This window comes from Oncorhynchus keta, chromosome 21 (assembly GCF_023373465.1).
Source record: "Oncorhynchus keta strain PuntledgeMale-10-30-2019 chromosome 21, Oket_V2, whole genome shotgun sequence".
Taxonomy (NCBI): Eukaryota; Metazoa; Chordata; class Actinopteri; order Salmoniformes; family Salmonidae; genus Oncorhynchus; species Oncorhynchus keta.
In genome coordinates, this window is record NC_068441.1 from 28,112,729 (window position 1) to 28,139,705 (window position 26,977).

General features: G+C 39.7%; 1 protein-coding gene across 50 annotated transcripts in view; it reads right to left on the bottom strand.

Annotated features, from left to right (window-relative positions):
- The window catches only part of znf740a (zinc finger protein 740a), a 39,705-nt gene extending 12,994 nt beyond the window's left edge, over positions 1–26,711 (bottom strand). For 13 of the 50 annotated variants that reach the window (XM_035797137.1, XM_035797121.1, XM_035797111.1 and 10 more), the window contains exons 1-19: positions 26,553–26,711; positions 17,895–18,063; positions 16,839–17,024; positions 16,207–16,353; positions 15,469–15,595; positions 15,137–15,220; positions 11,301–11,384; positions 9,214–9,297; positions 8,589–8,672; positions 7,933–8,016; positions 7,494–7,577; positions 6,857–6,940; positions 3,891–3,974; positions 3,432–3,515; positions 2,619–2,702; positions 1,572–1,655; positions 917–1,000; positions 650–733; positions 321–404 (exon numbers count right to left, since the gene is read on the bottom strand). In XM_035797137.1, the coding sequence (XP_035653030.1) occupies positions 321–404; positions 650–733; positions 917–1,000; positions 1,572–1,655; positions 2,619–2,702; positions 3,432–3,515; positions 3,891–3,974; positions 6,857–6,940; positions 7,494–7,577; positions 7,933–8,016; positions 8,589–8,672; positions 9,214–9,297; positions 11,301–11,384; positions 15,137–15,220; positions 15,469–15,595; positions 16,207–16,353; positions 16,839–17,024; positions 17,895–17,939 (1,681 nt within the window). In that variant the 5' untranslated portion in view covers positions 17,940–18,063; positions 26,553–26,711. The remainder of the gene's footprint in view (positions 1–320; positions 405–649; positions 734–916; positions 1,001–1,571; positions 1,656–2,618; positions 2,703–3,431; positions 3,516–3,890; positions 3,975–6,856; positions 6,941–7,493; positions 7,578–7,932; positions 8,017–8,588; positions 8,673–9,213; positions 9,298–11,300; positions 11,385–15,136; positions 15,221–15,468; positions 15,596–16,206; positions 16,354–16,838; positions 17,025–17,894; positions 18,064–26,552) is intronic. The other 37 variants (XM_052473651.1, XM_052473640.1, XM_035797100.1 and 34 more) reach the window with 35 other exon arrangements.
- Between the last annotated feature and the right edge of the window lie 266 nt (positions 26,712–26,977).

The following is a 26,977-nucleotide window of genomic DNA, read 5'->3' on the forward strand; positions in this document are numbered from 1 at the left end:
TTTTGGATGGTAGAATTACTTTAACTACTTCTTGTTAAGGTTACAAGAAAAAAAGTATGATAACACCTGCTCAATTGAAATATTCTCGGGTTGAAAATAGAAGACAATTTGGAAGAGAAATGAATCCGCATGCTATTGAGGTGCGAGTTATCGAACAGTCGGTGTAGTTGTTTTTTCCAAAATAGCAAAACACATCACATGAGCTGATGACATCATCTGGTAGTAATATAAGCCCTTGTCCTTAGAAGAAATGGAATTATGGACGTTTTTAATATCAAACCTAACATGCAAACATTTCACCAATAGCCTTAATGACATACCCATGTGAGTGACGCTGTGTCTCGCCAGGTGGTGGCGCTGAAAAAACCTCTTGTCACACATGGTGCAAGCGTACGGCTTCACCCCTATACACACAGAACAATACATTACTTTGGTTCTCAGAATGAATCCACTGAAGTCTTCCAATATTATGTGTATTCGGTTAAACTAAATGAATTCTTTATAAGCCACTGCTGTCCATACAAACTTATGGGAAATTGTGTTTTTCATATCCAACCTATCCGCAAATAATATACATATATATATATATATATTAGGATTCAGGTGTACCCTGATCGTAAAGACATGGGTACGGTGAGCGGACCCATACCCATATGAGTGATGCTGTGTCTCCGCAGGTGGTGGCGCTGAAAAAACCTTTTGTCACACATGGTGCAAGCGAACGGCTTCACCCCTATACACAGAGAACAGCATTATGTTAATGCTGCACTCTCCATCAATTGAAGTGTTCCATATTAAGTTCAGGTATATACCAGATCTTCTGAGCTTTGGGGGGTCTGGTGCTTTGAGAATATGTATGCTAAGGTTTAGGTGTAGCCTGATCTTAATGATGTGGGTACGGTGAGCGGACCCATACCCATATGAGTGATGCTGTGTCTCCGCAGGCGGTGGCGCTCAAAAAACCTCTTGTCACACATGGTGCAAGCGTACGGCTTCACCCCTACACACACACACACACACACACACACACACACAAGCAGATTATTTTGTGTCTCGGTGTCCATCGATTGAAGTTTTCCAATATTAAGTTCAGGCATATACATTTATACTGCATCGATTTCGTATAAAAATCACTGATGTCGTTAACATTCAGGGTATTCACCCTGAGGAATCTAAATACTCCACCACCTCAATAGCGTGCGTTTTTTAAAATCTTATTTTTTTTTAAATCAACAAGGTGTTGACAAGGTGCAATAATTAAGGGTGGCCAATAAAATGTAGAATGTAAGAAATTGATGACTAGTTTGATCTTTTACCATTAACTTCACACCAAAAACAGTACGATAAAAAAATATGTACCTAGCTGTTATTGTTATCAACGTGCTAATTTCAAGCAGAAGGCTTGAGTGTTTTTAAAGGTGTTTTTGAGATGCAAGAAAACCAATTATGGTAACACTTGCTTAATTCAAATATTATTGAGTTAAAGTGTTTAAACCTCGCCAACTATGTATTATGTAGGGTTCAGGTGTACCCTGATCTTAAAGACATGGGTACGGTGAGCGGACCCATACCCATATGAGTGATGCTGTGTCTCTGCAGGTGGTGGCGCTGAAAAAACCTCTTGTCACACATGGTGCAAGCGAACGGCTTCACCGCTGTACACACAGAAAATACAAATGTCTTTATGTCTCACTTTCCATTGACTGAGGTCTTCCAAAATTAAGCTTAGGCATATACATTTATACTAAATAGATTTTGATAAACCACTGATGTCAATGGTGGTGTGTTTGACTGGTCCTCAGAATCTCGTATTTCCCAGTTGGTGAAGTCATCGTTATGACATGAGTGCGTTCAAGTGCTATTTTAGCTGGCGCTCACAATTTCTCAACCAATGAGATTTAAGCTTAATGGCGAAGAACCAATGTTGCTAGCTTGCTTACATTGACAATGTGTCAAACTAGCTACATTGTAAATGGCTTTGTTTTAACATATTTTGGTCTAAAACAAAACATTTGGGGCCCAAGTTTCCCACCTCTAACAATTTGGAATGTCGTTCAAGTGGTTATTTCAGAGTCCGGACCTCATATTTTCGGATTTCCAACAGCACTCGAACGCACCATAACTTCCAGGGTATTCACCCTGAAGAATACGATTTCACTACCACCTCAATAGCTTGCATTTTTGGGGTCTATCAAAAAAGTAAGGTGCGCAAATTAAGGACGCCAATTAAACATAATTAGATTAGGATGAGACAATTTTACAAGGAGTCCATCCATGGAGCTGAGAATGTAAGAAATTGCACTTGGATGATGAGAAGTTCATGATCCAATACCATAAACTACACAACATTCAGTACCATCAACAATTTATCAATAGTGCAACATTCTTGTCAACATGCTGCTTTCAAACAGCAGAATTTAAGGTTCAGTTGGTAGCCCCCCTTTAACATCTCTAGAACCATGATTTATCTAACAATTTAAAATGTTGTTTAATCATAAACAAATTCTTGGCCATCCTTGATTCACGCAGTAGCTAGCATATAGGCTAAACCCTTCCAACTCTGTATACTAGGGTTCAGGTATGGATTAATGACATGGGTACGGTGAAGGGACCCATACCCATATGAGTGACGCTGTGTCTCCGCAGGTGGTCTCGCTGGAAAAACCTCTTGTCACACATGGTGCAAGCGTACGGCTTCACCCCTATACACACAGAACATTATTATTTTATGCCGCACTCTTCATAAATTAATGTGTTCCAATATTAAGTTCAGGCATATACATTATCATAAATTGATAGCTTATAAAATTCATCCCGAAGAATCCGATTACACTACCAACTCAAAAGCTTGCGGTTTTGGGGGTTAATCAAAAAGGTGTTGGTATAGTGAGCAAATTTTGGATTGGCCAATAAAACACAATTCATTTATGATGAACCACAATTTACAAGGCGTCCATCCAGACTTCAGAATAAAGGAAATTGCACTTAATGATACAACACAGTAGATGAACTGATGACATTATCTGCTGGTAGTTCAAAGCTTTTTTAAAGCGCTCAATTTACAAAGTTGCAAAAAGAAAGTGGTTTTAGTGGCAGTTTATGACCTAGTGCTACTGGGAACTTCGCATGTACAACATAGCAATGATGCAATATTACAGTTTTCATCAAAGGAGTTCACTTGTAAAGGACTGAAAATCACAATCATTATGTATAGAAATGCCCGTCTTTAGTCATCACTACTCCAGCATGTCTTGAAAATTAAATATATTATACTTTTTATTTAATCTTCAACTAATTTATCATAAATAGCTGATCAAATCAACTGCTATTTTTGCAAAGTCTTACATCTTTATTGAACGTGTGCCTGTGACATTTTTACTAACATCCTATACTAGCTTGTATGTGTGATAGGTACGGTGAGCGGACTGTACCCGTATGTTTGAGGCTGTGTCTTGTCAGGTGGTAGCGCTGAACAAACCGCATGTTACACAGGGTGCAAGCGTAAGGTTTCACACCTAAACCCACAGAGCATCAATACATCATTTCAGAGCCTCAAATTTTAGGTTTAGATATGAATATACTTGGAAGTTAAATTGATTGGTAGTTTACCACTATACCATAATATACTCACGATTAACAAATCTTAAAAAATGTTTCCCCCAAATAAGTGAGATATTTTTTAAACGTGTTTTTCAAAGCTTTGTCCACAACACGAGCTGATGATGTCACCTGGTGGCAAAACTAACCCTTCTCATCCTTAAGGGAAATTGAATTATGGACTTTGATATCAAACCTGCAAATAAAATTGTGCTCATCTTTTTTTGTGCATAAAACCTGCAAACCCTGTATACTAGGGTTCAATTACAGGGATACAGTGAGCAGGTGCATACCCATATGAGTGAGGCTGTGTCTTGCCAGGTGGTAGCGCTGGAAGAACCTCTTGTCACACATGGTGCAACCAAATGGCTTCACCCCTGTACACACAGAGCACCAACTTCAGTATAAAAAATGTCAACTGCCAAAAATGATCGATCTTAAGTTTACTGTAATGTAGCTCGATAAGTTTTGGTCTTGTTCACCAGACAAATCACTTTGACAGAAAATGTTTCAGTGGTTGGTCAAAAAGGTGCAATCTACTAATCCAATTGGGACACAATTTCAGTGCCCAATGAGTAGGCCATATTGGGCCATTTCCATGTTCAAAGGGTAATGCTAAGAAAGGTAGTGCCCTAATACACTGCAATAATACACCACAAAACAGCTGTTGTAGCCTAAGCGTGGCTACTCGCTGCCAATGGTTTAGCTAATAACAATTGCAATTTCCGAGTCAGGTTAGAATTTTGGGTGAAAATACTGGTGGACAGATGGCTTCACGTCATGCTGTTCATATGAACATTAGATGTGAACATTTTAGGCAGTTGGTACATATTTAAACATCACACACATTCACACAACCATGTGATTTTTGCCATGCTATTGTGACGTCTCAAACTCCTGAAGCCGTCCGACTCATGCTACAATCCTGAAATCCATCAAAGTAGGGCTGGGCGATATGGCCAAACTATCATATATTTTTCACATGACTGCATTTAAAGTTTTGAATAATAACACATTCTAAATGTTTTAGGAGTACCTACACTGAACAAAACTATACAACTCAACATGTAAAATGTTAAAATAAAATATGTACAAAAAGCTTATTTCTCCCAAATGTTGTGCACAAATTTGTTTACACCCCTGTTAGTGAGAATTTCAACTTTGCCAAGATAATCCATCCACCTGACAGGTGTGGCATATCAAGAAGCTGATTAAACAGCATAATGATAAACCAGGTGCACCTTGTGCTCGGGACAATAAAAGGCCATAGTAAATTGTGCAGTTGTCACAACACAATTTTTTATTTTTTATTTTACCTTTATTTAACTAGGAAAGTCAGTTAAGAACAATTTCTTATTTTGTGTTCAGGGGCAGAATGACAGATTTGTACCTTGTCAGCGCGGGGGTTTTGAACATGCAACCTTCCGGTTACTAGCCCAACGCTCTAACCACTAGGCTACCCTGCTGCCCCAACCATGGCAGACATGTCAAGATAAGGGAGTGTGCAATTGGCATACTGACAGCAGGAATGTCCACCAGGGAATTCAATGTTCATTTCTGTACCATAAGCCACCTCTAACGTTGTATTAGATAATTTGGCACTACGTCCAATGGCTTCACAACCGCAGACCACGTGTAACCATGCCAGCCCAGGACCTATACCTTGTTTCTTTACCTGCGGGATCTTCTGAGACCCGCCACCCAGACAGTATTTGTCTGTAATAAAGCCCTTTTGTAGGGAAGAACTGGGCATGGCTCAGTTAGCTGCACCCCTCCCCAGTCATGTGAAATCCATAGATTAGATCCTAATGAATTCATTTCAATTGACTGATATCCTTATATGAATTCTAACTCAGTAAAATTGTTGTATGTTGCGTTTATATTTTTGTTCAGTATAGTTCATGACCGTAGGGTGAAAACGCATACGTGATTTCAATGGGCTTTTCCCTATTCTTATTGTTTTATATGGTTGAATCCATTGCATTTTTGTTATAATTTCCACACTGTGCCATGCAGGGCTGCATGATATGGGCAAAAAAACAAAGCCTAGTTAATTGGTGAACTGTTGGAAAGGAAATAGAATTAATGTTCTAATTATATAGTTAGAATATAGTGGGCAGCAAATTGAATATATTGTTGTTTAACACGACAGACTGAATGAACCAGGGAGGAATTATTGAAAGGGTAGGAACCAAAGTACTAGTCAGTGTTTCCAGTTGACCCGAATTAGATGTTACATTACATGTTATTTTCTTCAATCATGTAGCTTAGCCAACATATTCATGCTTTACCTTTTCCTCTCCGATTTAAAAAGATATAGGTTGTTCAAAACATGCTTATCTAGGCCTACACCAGCACTGGTACCATGCTGTATTAGATGGCTACATTTGTACTGACTCTTAGTACATTTAGCACGCTAGCTAGCCAGCTAACTAGCTATATTAGTATTAGCGGCTAACAATATTTATTTTAGCCACAACTTGCTATTTAACCATGCAGACTGCAGTACTGAGTTAACGGCAAGAAAGTGCTTGTGACTCACGTGGTCGAGCAGCTACCCTCTCGAGTGAGTGGGCAGGGCTTAGTGTGGAAAGCGTAGTGCAGCAGGAGGGATAAAGACGAATAAAGTAGCAAAACGGTGGAAACGCGTTGGGAGATTAGGTAAAGTAAAAACCCAAACAGGTCCGTGCATTCATACCAGTAATATAGTAAAATACGGTATACCGACCAGCCCTACGTCAAAGATGACTCCCATTGGACATTTTTTGAAAAACCAATGTTGCAGCCTAAAATTTTGGCTCTTAGCCAGACTCTAGCTCAACTCCAAGATGGGGGTTTAAAGATTTTATATCAGACCTGGGGCTTGATTAAATGGGTTCATTTCACTAACAAGCCTAATTTCTAAACACGATATGATGTTGGTTAACTAAGGCTGTGCAATGATTTAAGGGTTGGATAATAATCCTTCATAGTCCTCTAAACTGGTTACCTTGGAAATCTTCTGCCTATGTAGAACAATATTCAACATCTTTCTCTCAGAAAACCTGTTCTGAAAGGAAACATGGCTAAGCATAAATGCAGTCTAATTTCTAAATAAAATGCCCTTAACAATACAAATTTGAGTTTGATGCAGCCATATGTATCAATTAAATTCCATTTTACCCCAACATCACATTTAACCACAATGCAGTGGGGCTCATGCATGGCATTTGAGGCCAGATTGAAGCGAGACGGAGGGATTCAAAGTGAGATCACATACCCGTATGAGTGAGGCTGTGTCTCTCCAGTTGATAACGCTGAATAAACCTCATGTCGCACATGGAACAAGCATACGGCTTCACTCCTAAACACACAGAGCATACAAATATTAGCCATCTTTGTTGCAGTTTTATTCTATACATTTGCATGCTCAATTTCCTGCTTTACAACTTAAATAGTATAAACAATCACATACAATGAAAAACCATACTTCGATAAAGAGTGTCTTTACCCTTAAGAGTTCTAGCAATTACATTCCTCATATCATACAATGATTTTCTCTAAAGTTAAAAAACAATGTCACCTGGTGATAATCTCTCCCCTTGTTACAAATAGTCAATTATGAGGAACTTGGTTAGTGATCACTGACCAAATAAATAATGAAACAATACATTCTTAATATATAATGACATCACTCTAATATTTGATAACATGGGGATTTTTCTTTATAGTGGACAGTAGTTTCCAACAAAGCCTCTTTATTCCATTCACTGAGATTGAGAAGGGTTTACCAACACAAGGACATTCAACAATGAATGTTCTGTCTAACCATAAAAATACTCATAACTGAATAATTTTGAGTCAGCAGCTCCAGTAAAAAAAGTACTGAGAGTAAGATGGTAAATGAGCACTCATACCCGTATGAGTGAGGCCGTGTCTCGCCAGGTGGTAACGCTGGAAGAATCTCATGTCACACATGGAACAAGCGTACGGCTTCACCCCTATACACACACAGAGCACCAGTCAATACATCCCTATACACACACAGAGCACCAGTCAATACACCCCTATACACACACAGAGCACCAAACTTTAGAATAAATCTAATCCAAGAGTGTACCTGCAACAGTCATGTGAATATAGAAAGGCTTGTTTGAAGAACATGTGTTAACTGGGTTTGAATTGTGCCAGACACCAATATATGTATGAAAAAGTTGGAACTCAGTGGCCTAGTAAAGGTAGAGGCTTTAAAGTAGTGGCAGCGGTGCAACTTGTCCAAAGAACTTCTATAAACAACTTCTTGGTCTCCATCCGTAGCCAACATATGTGAAATGGGTATGGTGAGAGGACCCATACCCGTATGTTTGAGGCTGTGTCTCGCCAGGTGGTAACGCTGGAAAAACCTCATGTCACACATGGAACAAGCGTACGGCTTCACCCCTACACACACACACAGAGCACCAGTCAATACAACCCTATACACACACAGAGCACCAGTCAATACACCCCTATACATACACAGAACACCAACTTTAGAAAAGTCTGCATCTTGCCCTTTGATAAACTAGAGTCCTTAACACACTCAAAGAAAGCCAGACATGCCAGAACATTGGCAGCAATTAAACGTCACAGCCATGCAAACTTGCACTGACATAAGTGTTCAACACAGTTGATTTCCATTCAAAATATTTAAATGGCTATAAAGTCATCTAAAACAAATCACGAGCATACCGCAGTCATTTCAGTATAGAAATATAGCTAATTAATGCACTCTCACTAAAGGGTTGGTTGGGCAATTTTCAACGATATTGCCAAGATACTAATCCAGTGAATCCAGAGATATTAACTGAAAGCCACAAATTGTTTAGCGGTTCTTAAACTTTAGTTTGTTGAGGCTACACGCCAGTGTACGCAAGAACATAAGAAACTTGTGAATTGGTGCAACAGTGTTTCCAGCCCATTGTAAAAAAATATATAAAAAAATAAAAAGGGCACGGTGTGCGGACTCATACCCGTATGAGTGAGGCTGTGTCTCGCCAGGTGGTAACGCTGGAAGAACCTCATGTCACACATGTTGCAAGCGTACGGCTTCACCCCTATACACACAGAACATCAATATTTTAGCTAGCTGCCAACGTCTTGGTTTTTAAAAAATGCACCAAGTTGTCACTATGATGTCAAGCCTTGTAAGAGAATATACTTTTCTAGCATGATAATAGTATGATAATGGCATTCAGCTACAGAACTCTATCTGAAGACACTTAATAGAATTTGACAAATACATGGCGATTCATTTAAAATCATGAAGTATTGTACAAAGCGCCTGAGATTACCAATATTTTATAAAAATATACCCAAACTTGTAAAGGTGGACCCACCTACTCATTCCAGGGTTTTTTTCTTTATTTCAACATTGTACAATAATAGTGAAGACATAAAAACTGAAATAACACACATGGAATCATGTAGTAACCAAAAAAGATTATTCTGCAAATTAGAAAATACAAATAAGGAAAAACCTTGAATGTGTAGGGGTCCAAACTTTTGACTGGTACTGTATGTTAACTCACTTCATTGAGGAAACCTGGTTAGCACTACAATGTTACTCTATAAGGGCTATGGTGAGGGGGCGCCTACCCGTATGAGTGAGGCTGTGTCTCGCCAGGTGGTAACGTTGGAAGAATCGCATGTCACACATGTTGCATGCATACGGCTTCACCCCTATACATACACACGCAGAGTATCAATATATTAGCTAGTGCTCTTATTATATAAAGTGGAACACATACCAATTCCCTAATCCCAAACTACGAGCATACATTTCATTAAAATGTAAGGACTGATAAGGTATATTACTAGAGGTGTCAATGTTTGTTGCTATAGAGAGCAATTACTTCCCAATTAAGTCTTAACCTTTGGAGACAAACAATCAAGCATGCATTTAAGGTAAAAACAAAATGTTATTATGCCCAATCAAGCTCAATTAACAAAAGCCAAAGGTCAATTTGGGTTCAATAGCAACAAACGTCAGGATTCTACCACAAAAACGTTAGCTATAAATTAGGCAGTTAACGCTCACATCAAAATAAGCTATTTGGCTAAGAACTTGTTTTTATCTACAAAACTTAGAAAATAGTCATCAGCCATATTCTGTACCAACTTCAAGCCATTATCAATTACATTTGAGCTACCTCGCCATGAACAACTACCAGTAAATCATGTACAAGGATTAGACATCGAAAGAGAGAGAGACCATTCCCTCTGTGGGCAAGAGACAGACTTTTTCCGCATAAGTCTAATAGTTTCAAACATTTTAAGTGTCAGAATGGTCAAATACATATCACTATATAGTGTATCTGCATTTCTACCCACATTACATGGCCAAAAGTATGTGGAAACCTGTTTGTCAAACATCTCATTCCAAAATCATGGGCATTAATATACAGAGTTCCTCCCCCTTTGCTGCTATAACAGCCTCCACTCCTCTGGGAAGGATTTCCACTAGATGTTGGAACTTAGGAAGCAAGTCCCCGCAGCATTCAGCCACAATAGTATTGGTGAGGTCGGCATGGATGTTGGGCGATTAATCCTGGCTCGCAGTCTGCGTTCCAATTCATCCCAAAGGTGTTTGATGGGGTTGAGGTCAGGGCTCTGTGCAGGCCAGTCAAGTTCTTCCACATCGATCTCAACAAACCATTTCTGTATGGACCTCACTTTTTGCATGGTGGCATTGTCGCAAAGTTGGAAGCACAGAATAGTCTAGAATGTCATTGTATGAGGTAGCATTAAGATTTCCTTTCACTGGAACTAAGGGGCCGAGCCCGAACCATGAAAAACATCCCCAGACCATTATTCCTCCTCCACCAAACTTTACAGTTGGCACTATGCAGTCGGGTAGGTAGCCTTTTCCTGGCATCCGTCAAACCCAGATTTGTCTGTCGGACTGTCAGATAGTGAAGAGTGATTCATCACTCCTGAGAAGGTGTTTCCACTGCTCCAGAGTCCAATGGCGGCGAGATTTACACCACTTCAGCCGACACTTGGCATTGCGCATGTTGATCTTAGGCTTGTGTGCAGCTAACAGTTATTGTGCGGACGTTGCTTCCAGAGGCAGTTTGGAACTCGATAGTGAGTGTTGCAACTAAGGACAGGCGATTGTTGTACGCTACGCGCTTCAGCACTCTTCGATTTTATTCTGTGAGCTTGTATGGCCTACCACTTCGCGGCTGAGCCATTGTTGCGCCTAGACGTATCCACTTCACAAAAAAAAGCACTTACAGTTGACCGGGACAGCTCTAGAAGGGCAGGAATTTGACAAAATTCCTTGTTGGACAGCTGGCATCCTATAACGATGCCACGTTGAACGTCACCGAGCTCTTCAGTAATTGTCATTCTACTGTTAATGTTCGTCTATGGAGATTGCATGGCTGTGTGCTGGATTTGATACACTTGTCAGTAACGAGTGTGGCTGAAATAGTATAATCCTCTAATTTGAATGGGTGTCCACATACCTTTGGCCATGTAGTGTATATGAATGCCACAATTTTTGTCCTAGCATAAAGATTTGTCTCATCGTGAGCTCCTGAGGCTGGCAGACTGTCATGTAAGAAATACATATTTATTTTACACTCAATACATTTCTACTGAGAGGCTGCTCCGTGACAAACAGGAGTAAAATGGGTCGCTTGTTTTATGTGAGATGGGTACGGAAAGAGGACTCATACCCGTATGAGTGAGGCTGTGTCTCTCCAGGTGGTAACGCTGGAAAAACCTCATGTCACACATGGAACAAGCGTACGGCTTCACCCCTATACACACAGAGCATAAAAATATTAGCTATTCAATCTGCACAGAATGAAAAAAGGTTTTATACCAATTGCAAATTTCTGTCAATTCAAACTAGTGTAAGATTGGTTAGATTTACAAGGATAAACATACGGCCAAATGAACACACACAATACTTGACACTAACCAGGTTTCCATCCTACCTTTTTATGCACGTAAAGTCAGATAAATATCATAACAGGCCTAATGGAAACATGCTTTTATATGCAAATATTGATATAATAACCATCATATTGAAGGATACGTGGAGTGACATGTGTGGTCTTTCCATTTTGATTTGTTGAGAAAGCATGCAGTTTATTAGGCTACAGATTAAATAAATTATGATTACTGCATTGTTGGGATTAGAGTTTACAAGAAAGGCATTTCACTGTACTTATGCATGTGACATTAAAACTTGATGAAATAAGTTATGAACTTCACAGGGTGGTGAAAATGCAAGGTGATGAACTTCATGCTCCTTTCCAATAAATAGAGGGTCTTATTCTGGTGACATGATGATCGATTCTTGGCTGCAGTTTATTTTTTATTTGTCAATCTCACTTTTTTGTCCATAATCATCATGTAGGCCAGGTATTCCCAAACTGGGGTATGCGCAATGGCATTGGGGGTACTCCAAATAAAATTGTGATTCACATAAAAAAAAATATTTAAAAAAAATAATAATTCAAAATGTAGTGTCACCCATTTCTCATTATGGGGAATTGTGTGTTGATGGGTGAGTTTTTTGTTATTGTTGATTTAACCCATTTTTAATTCAGGACCAAAGAGGCGCAAATATGATGAGAACTACATTGATTTGGGTTTCACTTATATTTGGAGTAGTGCCTTTCCTCGACCTTCACTCTTCCGCAGACATTTAGAAACAAAATACATTGCAAGTTTGAGAGAGAATAAAGAAGACTTTCAAGTAGTAAGATATGTATAAAAGCAACAGATACCATAAGAAGGGGCTAGAAGTGTCTTATATGGTGAGCTACCGAGTGGCTAGGACAGGCAAGCACCATACTATTGTGGAGGACTTCATTCTTCCTGCTACCGCAGATATGGCTGGGACAATACTGGGAGAGAAGGCCCAAAAACACTATACAGACAATGCCTTCATCAAACACTTTCACAACGCATCAGTGACATGGCAGGAGATGGTTTGAAACAATTACTGCTTCGCATACAAGCCAGTGAATTATATGCGTTACAACTGGATGAGTCAACAGACGTTGGAAACCAGGACAACAGAAGAGGATATTTTTTAAGTACTGGACAGCTTTGTGACATCAAATGGACTTTGGTGGTCAAGATGTGTTGGTATCTGTACTGATTGCGCAAAAGCCATGAAAGGGAGACTTTTTATTTTACATTTATTTAACTAGGCAAGTCATTTAAGAACAAATTCTTATTTGCAATGATGGCCTAGGGACAGTGGGTTAACTGCCTTGTTCAGGGGCAGAACAACAGATTTTTACCTTGTCAGCTCAGGGATTCGATCTTGCAAACTTTTGGTTACTAGTCCAACGCTCTAACCACTAGGCTACCTGTCGCACATACATAGTGTGGTAACGCGCGTGCAAGCAGTTGCTCCCGACGCCACTTGGGTACACTGCAGCATCCACGGAAAGGCTGTTGCTGACAAGGGATGTTCTCTCGCATGAATGATCTGAATCTAGGATTATAGGGACTCCGTAACTATATTCAATGTGCTGGACAAAATTGAGGCTATGATTAAGAAGTTGGAGCTCTTCTCTGTCTGCATTAACAAGGACAACACACAGGTATTTCCATCATTGTAAGATTTGTTTGTTTGCAAATGAACTCAAGCTTACGGACAATGTCAAATGAGATACAGCGAAGCACAGGAGTAAGTTGGGTGCACAATTACACAGGTATTTTCCTGAAGCGGATGACACAAACAACTGGATTCGTTATCCCTTTCATGCCCTGCCTCCAGTCCACTTAACGATATCTCAACAAGAGAGCCTCAACAAAATTGCAACAAGCGGTTCTGTGAAAATGTTATTGATATATATATAAAAAATATATATATGCCATCTAGTTATTTATGCCACTGTCATATTTCTGGATTGGGCTGCGCTCAGAGTATCCTGCCTTGGCAAATGGCACTGTTAAGACACTGATGCCCTTTGCAACTACATACCTATGGGAGAGTGGATTCTCGGCCCTCACTAGCAGTAAAAACTAAATACAGGCAGACTGTGTGTGGAAAAGGATTTAAGACACTCTCCCCAATACAACCCGAAATTGCAAAGTTATGTGCATCCTTTCAAGAACACCCTTCTCATTCAATTGTGATTAACTCACCACGGGTGTATTTCAATGTAAAAAGAAGGTTTAATATGTAAGATGGTTATTAGCAAAATTATTGATTATTATTATATTATTATTTGTGCCCTGGTCCTATAAGAGCTCTTTGTCACTTCCCACAATCCAGGTTGTGACAAAAACACTCACCCATTCTTATGTTTAATAAATGGATCGTATAGTGTGTGTGTGTGTGTGTGTGTGTGTGTGTGTGTGTGTGTGGCAGGCTTACAATGATGGCAAAAAAACATTTGAGTGCACGCTGACCCTGGTGCTAGAGAGGGTACGCAACTGGAGGTTGAATGTTTGAAGGGGTACGGGACTATTAAAAGTTTGGGAACCACTGATTTAGGCTATACGTTGCTAAATACCAATACCAGATTGGGCACACTTGCTATATAATGGAACATTTTTGGTGAGAAAACCATCAGTAGAGTTGAAAATGCAATGGAAACCCATTTAACTTTTATTTATTTTATTTGGTACATGGAACCATCTCTGTTGGGAAAATGTGCATATTATATTTATGCTGATGTTTTTTTTATATTCTCATGAAAATCTGTCACCAATTGGATGAAAACCTAGAAAACCTTTTAAGTACAAAATGTATCTGGATTTTGATCAAAAGAAAATACCACAAAACAAGATGACTAGAATCTAAAGAAAATAGTTTATTTCAAAATAAAAATGCAAACTTGGAAAGCATAGTTTTCTTTTCCAATTTAGGAGATGCTGCAGGCCACTCGTCAAATAGTTTACTTACCAAGACTTAATATCTCAGAAAATCATCGCTTTTATTTGACCTTTATTTAACTAGGCAAGTCAGTTAAGAACAAATTCTTATTTCCAATGATGGCCTAGGAACAGTGGGTTAACTGCCTGTTCAGGGGCAGAACGACAGATTTGTACCTTGTCAGCTTGTCAGGTTTGAACTTGCAACCTTCCGGTTACTAGTCCAACGCTCTAACCACTAGGCTACCCTGCCGCCCCAAACTACCCTGCCGTCCTAACTAATAGTTTCTTGATATCCATGCTGTAAATTCTATTCAAAATATCATACTGCAAACAGACAGCTACTGGTAACTTGCAACACCTTCACCTAGATAAAGCAACATTGTCCTAAAACTGGGACCGTTGACCACAGAAGGCTGCACAATCTATAAACATTTGTACCAAGCAGACCTTTCATTTGTACTCCCACTGGTGTTGGGGGAACCATTTGAACATATGTGATGATAACCCCTCTCCTTCATATAGTTGAGGTGAAAGGAAGTGTGAGCTTTGCTGGAAATTACTGTCCAAATGACAAACACTGAAACACCTTTATACTGGGGTTCCAGTGCAGCACTACAGATGTAGCCTGTTTAGATAAAGATGGGTATGGTAAGAGGACGCATACCCGTGTGAATCAGGCTGTGTCTCTCCAGGTGGTAACGCTGAATAAATCTCATGTCACATATGCCACAAGCGTACGGCTTCTCCCCTAAATCGAAGAGTACCAATTTTAGTGAAAGGTCCCCACAGAGAACACCAAAAACGGTGAATGAAAATCTGACACTAGACAAGGAGGCCATCTCATATTCTTAAAAACACCAGTCACTTAATCCAAACTGGTGTTTCTGCTGGCCTTATGTATTTTCTAACTGTATTAGCCAGGCATTTTAAACATATCCCTAACTGGTAATGGAGAACCTCCAGAAGTTAGCTGGCCATTGTGGTCTTGACACATACCTGTATGAATGAGGATGTGTCTCTTCAGGTGATATCCACTCCTAAATGCGCCATAACAATGATTGCAGATGAAGTTTTTCTGCACTTTAGATATTGGACAGTTACCATTCTCATCCACAACAACCACCTATGCAGGATAGGACAGAATAGAGGCTCGTCAAAAAGAATTGTAGGCCTAAATACACCACACAGAAAAACTCAAAGATACACATCTACTAAATCATCACTACAAGTTGGACTTCACTTTTGTATAGAAGGAAATGTATGATTCATTGGTTTATTCAGTATGAGAAAAGCTAGTACTGTCCAACTAGTCTGGGTTAAAAAGGTAATACATTATTTCTAGCTCCTTGTAAAAAATTTTTTTTTAAAGAAGTGACCATTTTGGCCATTTAAATGACAAAGTACCCAAAACCTAGAGAAGGGTTAACCCCTCCCACACCCATATGTTACTGCTCCCCCTCTCTCACACAATAACAGTTGTGTTCCCCTCCCCCTCTTTCCTCTCCAGAGAACCCCATCTCCTCTCCACTCCTCCCCCCACACAAACAAAATATGTACACTCAAAGGCACCAACTCAGCTAGAGACAAAAGTCAGTCTTATACACATAGAAGCACACAGAGAACCAAACGCCCACAGACGTGCACACAAACACACTTTCAGTCTGTTTTTATAACACAATCCCTCGGAAACAAAAAAAAAAGTCAATTTTGCTTTAAAAATTCAGAGGCACTGACCTTCCCTCCCCTCCCGTCTTGCTCTCTCACTTTACAGGGCGTTCCTGACTTCCTGTTCTTCTTTTTCAGCTGCATGTCTTCATTGGCCCTCATTTCCTTCTCGTCCAGCAGGCGGGGGGTGTGGAAGTCGCCCTCCTTCCGGATAAGCTGGGGTGCACAGACAAGAGAGAGAGGGCTTTGAGTCAGCCTGACTGGACTTTTTTTGATAGCCTGAAACGTACAAATAGGAATTACCGTACAGAAATAAAACAAGAATATATTCCTTGCTTTCTAAATAAAATAAAACGTGAAGGACAGGATTGTTTAGAATTCTATATGGGATTATGCTGGGAAACGAATAATAATAAGAGTAAAAATAAAAAAAGCTTTGTCAAAAGACAGAAGGTAACCTCCCTTCATGCCTACTTTTCAATTGCTGTACATATCTGGCAGCCTCTAAATCATTACTGAAGACTATGATTTAGGTATATTAGCAGCCAACCGTAAGAAAGTGCTTGACCTACATAAATGCAAGTTACTGTTGAGACCATAGCCAATGCAATAATTTCTCATTTGTTGTTCTTTCAGCGAGTGACAATGACAAACAACAAAGTCCCCTCCTCCCCCTCTGCAGTGCCCCGGCGCCTCCTAACCAGGGGTGGACAGCTCATTCCAGATGGCAGGATCATGTGGCTCTGAGGACCGCGGTCAGGGCCATCCCTCTGGGGCGGTGGTCCATGCCCGAGCGGAGCCATCATCTTCTTTGGCGGACCGGCCATGGAGCTGGCCTGCATCAGGGCCATACTTGAGAGAACAGCCTCACAGCCAAGCAACCCTGCCTGGGAACAGAACCGAGCCTGAGTCAGGAAAAATCCACTATCAGACATTTAGAAAATACACAGTCAACTCATTTGTTGTTTTGGCTCTGTACTCCAACACTTTGGATTTGAAATAATACAATGACTATGAGGTTAAAGAGCAGACTGTCCACTTTATTTTAAAGGGCATTTTCTTCTATATTAGAGTGAACCGTTTAGAAATTACAGCACTTTTTGTGCCTAGTCCTCCCCATTTTAGGGGACCATAAGTATTTGGGACAAATTTATTTGTGTATAAAGTAGTAAAAAGTTTCATATTTGGTCCCAAAGTTAGACGCACAAATATAATACCCCCAAGACATGCTAACCTCCCAACATTACAATAACAGGGGAGGTTTAAATTTTTGGTGGGGGTATGATATATTTGTGCATCTAACTTTCACTCATTATTCTGCGCTTCTTCAGGTCAATCTGTTATCATCTGTTATGATAACAGATGATATGTACAAAAAGTGCTGTAATTCTAACTGGTTAACCCGATATGGATGAAAATTAAAGCTGACAGTCTGCACTTTAACCTCAGTCATTGAGTTGAAGTACAAAGCTCAAACAACATGTGTCACTGTTCCAATACGTTCGGAGCTCACTGTACAAATACAACCAGTCTGGGTGTAGAGAGGAGCTAAACAAAGTAGAAGACAAAAACTCAAGACTTCCAGAGGCTGAGTTAGCTACACCAGAAACAGTATGAAACACAATAAAATATATTAAATATTTTTTCAAACACAGCACCTTTTATGACGACAACATCCTGAGTGACAAAAGATAAATGTAGCCTAATTGTAGGCATGTTGGTTGTAGAAATGTTAGATTTTTTGTTGGAAAACAAACCCATTTCATATGATCGCGGACTGAGCTGCTGGGCAGATGTGACATTGCAGTGGGAACGGTGTATGTGAGGGCGGGGACGGGGGCAGGGACAAGGTCATCCAGGAATCCGTCAATCAGGATGGTCAGTCTGATGGGAGGCCACACCCACCTCACTCATCTAGCACTAAAACTGAAGAAGAGGACGATGTGGACAAAACATGAAAACGCATTCAATAATAATTTAAAAATAAAATAATTTAACGCTAAAACCTGCAGTGAATGAAATTGTAACTACTCCAAATCACACAACACCCAATTCTTACTCAAAAACAAGCATCCCCATAATAACTGTAGACAGTCCTTTGGTTAACTCCTTGTTTGCCTTTGTCACCAAAGGGGTATCCTACAAAGCAAGCTAGATCTACTCAGGGTTTTCTAAAGCTAGCCAGCTTCAGTTAGCATCACATTCCATCTCAGGCTTCATCTGTATTACAACGGTGCATATCGCTCGCCCGCCTTCCACTAACTCAAGCAGGCTTGTAACTGCGCATGCATGTAGCACTTGGCTTGTCGAACGCCAAAATCTTAAATGACACAATGCTGTAACATCAATCCATGGGCGAGTCAATGCCACAATTTCATATGTGCCGAAATCAAAATGAAAGAAAAGTTATCTTGCAAATGTAGCAGGCTATGGTGTGAAATAGGCTTTTAGAAGTGCTGTCTTTATTTTATTACTACTTATTGTTAAATGGCGACTTGTGTGCTTATCAATGCACAACTACAAGCCCCCCTTTCCTCCCCACTCCTAATGACAAAATAATCAAGTCACACAAACAAGTTTCTGTGCGTGAAGTTTAAAATGCATTCTGTCATTACTAAATGTGTAATGTGACATTAACATTATTTTTAACAAACATTTGGTTAATAAAATATTTTAAATCCTCAAATGAAGGGGATAACGACAATATTTGCAAGAGGGAGGGAATCTGATTTTATGGTCCTCAACTTGTGGCTCAGTCACTTCAAGAAGTGGAGTTAGCGTGCCCCGGAGCAGGTTAGTTCTGAAGGATTCGTTGCCATAGAAATCTACCTGGCTTAAAAGGTAAGCCACCTTCTTATGAAGCGTTATCCTGAGTTAAACTCAAGAGTTGACCAAAGTTACCTCGCTAACTTTTCATAACTGCTTCGTAAGATAACCCTTTGGTCACTTGGCTATGAATTAAGATTTTGAAAGAACCGCTCAAGTGTCACACCAACACAACACATTTAGCTAGCTAATACCCAAAATGGGATTCTCAAGCAATTCCAATACAGAACAATAGCAATTGTGTACATAAACATAGCTAACGTTAGCTAGCTGTTGAACAGGTGTGACCACAATAAATATACAATAAATTTGGTACAAAGAAATGACTGATACTGCAAGTATCAACCCCCACATTATTTTAATCACTTTCTGACTGCACCCCTTTTGATTTGAACAAAACCTTTCATACATGTTTATCCATGGTAGAAACAGTATTCAAGTATTCAGAAAGTGCCAAAACATTGAGCGAGGTGCTCAAAGTTGACCGATTTTGCATACCCCACCATACCATGAGACGTCCATGTCTTCATCACTGAAAACAATTAACGGTTGATATCATTTCAAAGCTTACAAATACGGGTTTTCAAAATAGTCTGATATCTTGAAAAACGTAAAAACTTAAATAAAATGAAGCATTGGTTGAGACAGTATACTCTTGAATACAGGGTGGGTGTCATTGCAAACATAGAAATTAATTCCTAAACTGGACCACTCTCTTCAGACACCTGAAATTTAGCTGATACAGCATTGACATTTAAATTGTATTGAAACTATAAACTTCCAAGTAGTGCCAGAAAGATGGACACCGCTCCACCCACTGTCAAATGTCAACATGAATGGGTTTGTCTATTCTATTATCCATTTCTATGATTTCAATAAGTTTCCTATGAAAGATTGAAAAATGTAATTTATAATGGATATTCCCACTCAAATCAACATTCTATGATGGGTGGACCTCCAACCATCTTTGTGATAACATTTGAAAGTTGGAATGTCAACTTTATACACATTTGAGTCAATCTATCAACACAAACATGACACTGGCCCACCCTGTATTCAAGAGTATACTGCGTCTCAATTAATGGCAGGCACAACAAACAACTCGGATTATGTCATATAGGGTCTTAGCTACAACACACACTGAACAAAAATATAAACAACATTTCAAACAAATTGTATGTCACATACACCGAATATAACAGGTTCACCTTACAGTGAAATGCTTACTTACAAGCCCTTAACCAACAATGCAGGAGAGGTCGACCGATTAATCGGAATGGCCGATTAATTACGGCCTAGGAACGGTGGGTTAACTGTCTGGTTCAGGTGCAGAATGACAGATTTTCACTTTGTCAGCTCGGGGGATCCAATCTTGCAACCTTACAGTTAACTAGTCCACCGCTCTAACCACCTGCCTCATTGCACTCCACGAGGAGCCCGCCTGTTACGCGATTGCAGTAGAAGCCAAGGTAAGTTGCTAGCTAGCATTAAACTTATCTTATAAAAAATAATCAATCATAATCACTAGTTATAACTACACATGGTTGATGATATTACTAGTTTATCTAGCGTGTCCTTCATTGCATATAATCGATGCAACGCTGGGGGATGATATAACAGAAGCACATTTGCGAAAAAAGCACAATCGTTGGAAGACTGTACCTAACTATAAACACCAATGCCTTTCTTAAAATCAATACACAGAAGTATATATTTTTAAACCTGCATATTTAGCTAAAACAAATCCAGGTTACCATGCAATATTAACCAGATGAAATTGTGTCATTTCTCTTACGTTCATTGCACGCAGAGTCAGGGTATATGCAACAGTTTGGGCAGCCTGGCTCATTGCAAACTAATTTTCCAGAATTTTATGGAATTATGACATAACATTGAAGGTTTTTCAATGTAAAAATAATATTTAGACTTAGGGATGGCACCCGTTAGATAAAATACTGAACGGATTCGTATTTCACTGAAATAATAAACGTTTCGTTTTTGAAATGGTAGTTTCTGGATTTGACCATATTAATGACCAAAGGCTCGTATTTCTGTGTGTTATGTTATAATTAAGTCTATGCTTTGATAGAGCAGTCTAACTGAGCGATGGTAGGCAGCAGCAGGCTCGTAGCCCAGGCAGGGGCGAGGAGAGGGACGGAAGCTATATTGTTACACTGGCAATACTGTGGTGCCTTTAAGAACATCCAATAGTCAAAGGTATATGAAATACAAATGGTATGGAGAAATAGTCCTATAAATACTATATTAACTACAACCTATAACCTCTTACTCTGGAATATTGAAGTCTCATGTCAAAAGGAACCAACAGCTTTCGTATGTTCTCATGTTCTGAGCAAGGCACTGAAAAGTTAGCTTATTTTACATGGCACATATTGCACTTTTACTTTCTTCTCCAACACTTTTGTTTTTGCATTATTTAAACCAAATTGAACATGTTTCATTATTTGTTTGAGGCTAAATTGATTTCTATTGATGTATTATATTTATATTTAAGTTAAAATAAGTGTTCATTCGGTATTATTGCAATTGTCATTTTTAAAAATAAATAACTTTTTTTTATATAAGAAAACATCCGCTTTTTTTGGTCCTCCAATAATCGGTATCGGCATTGAAAAATCATAATCGGTCGACCTCTACAATGCAGTTAAGATAGATAAGTGTTAAGTAAAAAAATGTAAATAAAAGTAACAAATAATTAAAGATCAACGGTAAAATAATAGCGGTAAAATAATAGCGAGGCTATATACAGGATACCAGTAAAGAGGGGGTACCGGTACAGATCAGGACCCTCTCTAAAATGATCTGCTGAAAATGTTACAACCCTATTACTAGCCTGTTCAACCTCTCATATCGTCTGAAATTCACAAAGATTGGAAAGCAGCCGAGGTCAACCCCTCTTCAAAGTAGAGACACTCTAGACCCAAACTGCTACAGACCTATATCTATCCTACCCTGCCTTTCTAAGGTTTTCGAAAGCCAAGTTAACAAACAAAATACTAACCATTTCGAATCCCACCGTACCTTCTCCGCTATGCAATCTGGTTTCAGAGCTGGTCATGGGCACACCTCAGCCACGCGCAAGGTCCTAAACAATATCATAACCGCCATCGATAAGAAACAATACTGTGCAGCCGTATTCAACCTGGCCGAGGCTTTCGACTCTGTCAATCACCACATTCTTATCGGCAGACTCAGCCGCCTTGGTTTCTCAAATGATTGCGTCGCCTGGTTCACTAACTACTTCTCTGATAGAGTTCAGTGTGTCAAATCGGGGGTGCCACAGGGTTAAATTCACGGGCCGCCTCTTTTCTTTGTATACATCAATGATGCTGCTGGTGATTCTCTGATCCACCTCTACACAGACAACACCATTCTGTATACTTCTGGCCCTTCTTTGGACACTGTTAACTAACCTCCAGACGAGCGTCAATGCCATACAATGCCATGTCTGGTTAGACTGTAAACTCTCCTTCCAGACTCACATTAAGCATCTCCAATCCAAAATTAAATCTAGAATTGGCTTCCTATTTCGCAACAAAGCTTCCTTCACCCATGCTGCCAAACATACCCTCGTAAAACTGACCATCCTACCGATCCTCGACGATGTCATTTACAAAATAGCCTCCAACACTCTACTCAACAAATTGGATGCAGTCTATCACAATGCCACCTGTTTTGTCACCAAAGCCCCACATTACTACCCACCACTGCAACCTTTACGCACTTGTTGGCTGGCCCTCGCTCCATACTCGTCGCCAAACCCACTGGCTCCAGGTCATCTACAAGTATTTTCTAAGTAAAGCCCTGCCTCATCTCAGCTCACTGGTCACCATAGCAGCACTCACCCGTAGCACGCTCTCCAGCAGGTAAATCTCACTAGTCACCTCACTAGTCTTGGCCAGGTCGCAGTTGTAAATGAGAACTTGTTCTCAACTAGCCTACCTGGTTAAATAAAGATGAAATAAACAAAATAAACAGAGTCAATGTGCAGGGGCACCGGTTAGTCAAGGTAATTTGTACATGTAGGCAGAGCTAAAGTGACTATGCATAGATAATAAACAGAGCAGCAGCTGCGTAAAATGAGAAGGGGGGCAATGGCAATACGTTGTTTGCACTATTGGTTAGTAAGTAAGCATTTCACTGTAAGGCTGCACCTGTTGTATTTGGCGCATGTGACAAATAAACGTTGATTTAAAAAAAGAATATCTGACCTTTATTTAACTAGGCAAGTCAGTTAAGAACAAATTCTTATTTTCAATGACGGCCTAGGAACAGTGGGTTAACTGCCTGTTCAGTGGCAGAACGACAGATTTGTAAAGCTCGGGAGTTTGAACTTGCAACCTTCCGGTTACTAGACCAACGCTCTAACCACTAGGCTACCCTGATTTGAATGCAAATAGTCTGGGTAGCCATTTGATTATCTGTTCAAAAATCTTATAGCTTGGGGGTAGAAGCAGTTAAGAAGCCTTTTGGACCTAGACTTAGCGCTCCGGTACCGCTTGCCGTTCGATAGCAGAGAGAACAGTCTATGACTTGGGTGGCTGGAATCTGACAATTTTTAGGGCTTTCCTCTGACACCGCCTGGTATAGAGGTCCTGGATGGTAGGAAGCTTGGCCCCGGTGATGTACTGGGCAAATATACAAATATACATCCCAGATACAAATAAAAATCCCAGAAATGTTCTATATGTGCAAAAAGCTTATTTCTCTCAAATTGTGTGCACAAATGTGTTTACATCCCTGTTAGTGAGAATTTCTTCCATTTGCCTAGATAATCCATCCAGGTATGGCATATCAATAAGCTAATTAAACAGCATGATCATTACAGAGGTGCACCTTGTGCTGGTAACAATAAAAGGCTACTCTATAATGTGCAGATCTGTCACACAACACAAGGCCACAGATGTCAAGTTTTAAGGAAGCGTGGAATTGGTGTGCTGACTGCAGGAATGTGCACCAGAGAAGTTGCCAGAGAATATAATGTTAATTTCACTACCATCAGCTGCCTCCAACAGAGAATTTAGCAACCAGACTCACAACCGCAGACCACGTCAGCCCAGGACCTCCACATCCGGCTTCACCTGCGGGATCATCTGAAGGGGGGTATTTCTGTCTGTAATAAAGCCCTTTTGTGGGTAAAAACTCTTTCTGATAGACTGGGCCTTTCTCCCCAGTGGGTGTTACCACATTCCAAGAACCACCCATGGTGGCACCCCTGCCCAGTCATGTGAAAACCATAGATTATAGCCCAATGAATTTGTTTCAATTGACATAATTCCTTATATTAACTGTAACTCAGTAAAAAAAAAGTTTCATGTTGCATTTATATTTTAGTTCAGTATATAGGGATACGTAAAAAACATAACGGTATAGCTTAAAATGTCAATTTTATTAGACAACAAAAGTTTGACAACCCTGTTTATAAGCTTTCAAATGATTTCAATCTCAACCGTTTCAGTGATTAAGACATGGGTTTCGTTGTAGGGTGGGACATGCAAAATGAGTTAATGTTAAGGCCAATTGCTGTCAAAAACTAGATTTGTCTGCGTTTTAAATAGAAGGGTTGGTTGTTTAGCAACAAAACCAACAGGTGGGGCAAAACAGACAGTCATAGACTTTTGACAACATGCAAACTATATTTGGTCTCCAAATGTTAATTGAAAACCAACACATTTGCAGTGAGCACTCATCTCAAATACATTGTACAGTTGTTGGGTTAGTTAGTGAATTTGTCATATTAGCATAGACATCAGTCAAAACGCCTCAAAGCATGGTACCATTAAGGCCTGAGGGGTGTGGCCATATACCACAACACCCCGAGATGACTTATTGCTATTATAAACTGGTTACCAACGTAATTTGAGCAGTAAAAATAAATTATTTGATATACCACGGCTATCAGCCAACAGTCAGTCATGGCTCGAACCACCTAGTTTATGAATAAACAGTTACTTTTACTGCGCTTAATACACCGGTAAACAGTTTATAATAGCAATAAAGCATCTTGGGGATTTGTGATGTACGGCCAATATACCACGCCTGTGTCCAGGCACTCCGCGTTGCATAAGAACAGCCCTTAGCTGTGGTATATTGGCCTTGCTGCATAAATATTCAATGACCTGAAAGGAGCCACCTACGATTCCCCACAAGGCAGCTTCTTGTCGTTGTTGCTAGCTATCTGACCATCTAAAATCATAACGCACGCCTACCCGGGCACGTCATTGTCGTCACGTTGTCCGCCAACCCGTAGATACATTTCCAAACTATGAGGTTGGAATAATACTGTGAAGATGACAATACTGCCCTTTAAGTACAAGAGCTGCTTAAAACGATTGCCTGAAATTTCGGTTGGTTTGAGTTTTGGCCTGTTAAAATGAGATCATAGACCAATAAGAGAGTTCCAACCCTCTCTGCCAATAACAGATAGTTTTCTCCTCCCTACTCAGAGCACTCCCAGACAATCCTAGCAAATGTATTACTTTAGAAATTGCTCTTTGCTAAGAAGCTATTTTTCTTTTTGGACATTTTAATTGAAAACAATCACAGTAAGGTACTTAATCGTTACCCAAAAAATATTTGATATTGGCAAAAACGAATGCATTGGATATTTAAGCACCGCCATCTCCTGAACGTTGTCATTCAGGGTCAATAAGTCACTTTCTGACCACTTATATATACACACCATGGGCAAATATATATGGAAAGTTTTGTTAAAATCAAAAGGGGTGCAGTCAGAAAGGGATTTTAATCATATGGAACGACCCCATAGCCACATAATTGAAAAACATTTTACAAATGAAACCAATGGCACCCATAGCCGGCAAGCTAATGATCCAAGAAAAACCTCAAAACAATATTTTCCCAACCATTGCTAACACGACATAAATATTTGTAATTTCGCAGGTGCTATACTAGAACTACTGCATCAGCAACCTCTTGATACACTAGCAGCTGATTATCATAACAGATTATTACAAATCGTAAAGTTAGCTGGCTATTTTCCCTGGCTGCACTGCAGCTAGATAACGTTAACGGGGCAAGGTTATTGACCAAGTAGTGTGAAAAACATGCTAGTTATCTGTCACGGTAGAAATATTACTTGATGTAATATTTAATTGACTGACCCAAAAAATGAAAGTATTTCCTCATAACTCAAGGAAACAAAACAGAGCGAATACGAGCTAGCTGTTTCGGGCTAACATAACGGCGTTACCGTTGGCCTCCACGCACATCAAATCGTACAAACTTGAGTTGCCATCTAAAAATCGAAATATGATATCGCTAATCCGGATAAATACAGCTAGTGAGATAAAATAACAGTTCGAGGATTGCTATCAAACGACGCACAAGACTGAGCAGTTACAGCAAGATTTCGCGATAAATAGGGAATGGTCGATGCGTACTGTAGTTAGCGAACGTTCTCCCCCTCCCCTGTTGTCTACGCTAACTCAAGTCGTGTCACTTATTTTTTGCTTAGAGGCGGAGGCCGAATTTCGCAAATATCGTCTGATGCACGACTAAACATACAAAACATTGGTGATATTCAAACGTTGTTTTTTGTTATTTACCTTTAATTTTACTCGTCTGTCGTGGCTCGTCACCCGAGTTCCAATTTCTTTCAGTTTACAAACACAGGAAACGCCACCGGATGTGCTCCCTGAGGAGAATCCTGCTATGCGATTGGAGAAAATGGGTATACACGTCTGCCATGTTGGTGAATGTGAAAACGTTACTCCATTTTAGTTGATATCAATTAGCTGTCTCAACTACAGATAATTTCAGTTTAGAAGGGGATTATTTTTGCCTCAACATTGCCTGGATTCATGCACGTCGATTTTCTTCCACAAAAACATGATTTTCAGCCTTTGCCCTTCCCAAAAACATCATCATAGCTTAGGCTATGCTAAAACATTGGAGTTCCAATAGGATGTGTGAATTAAAGCATGTAATTTCCAATTTTGTAACCGATAACTACAATAATATATGCCCTTTA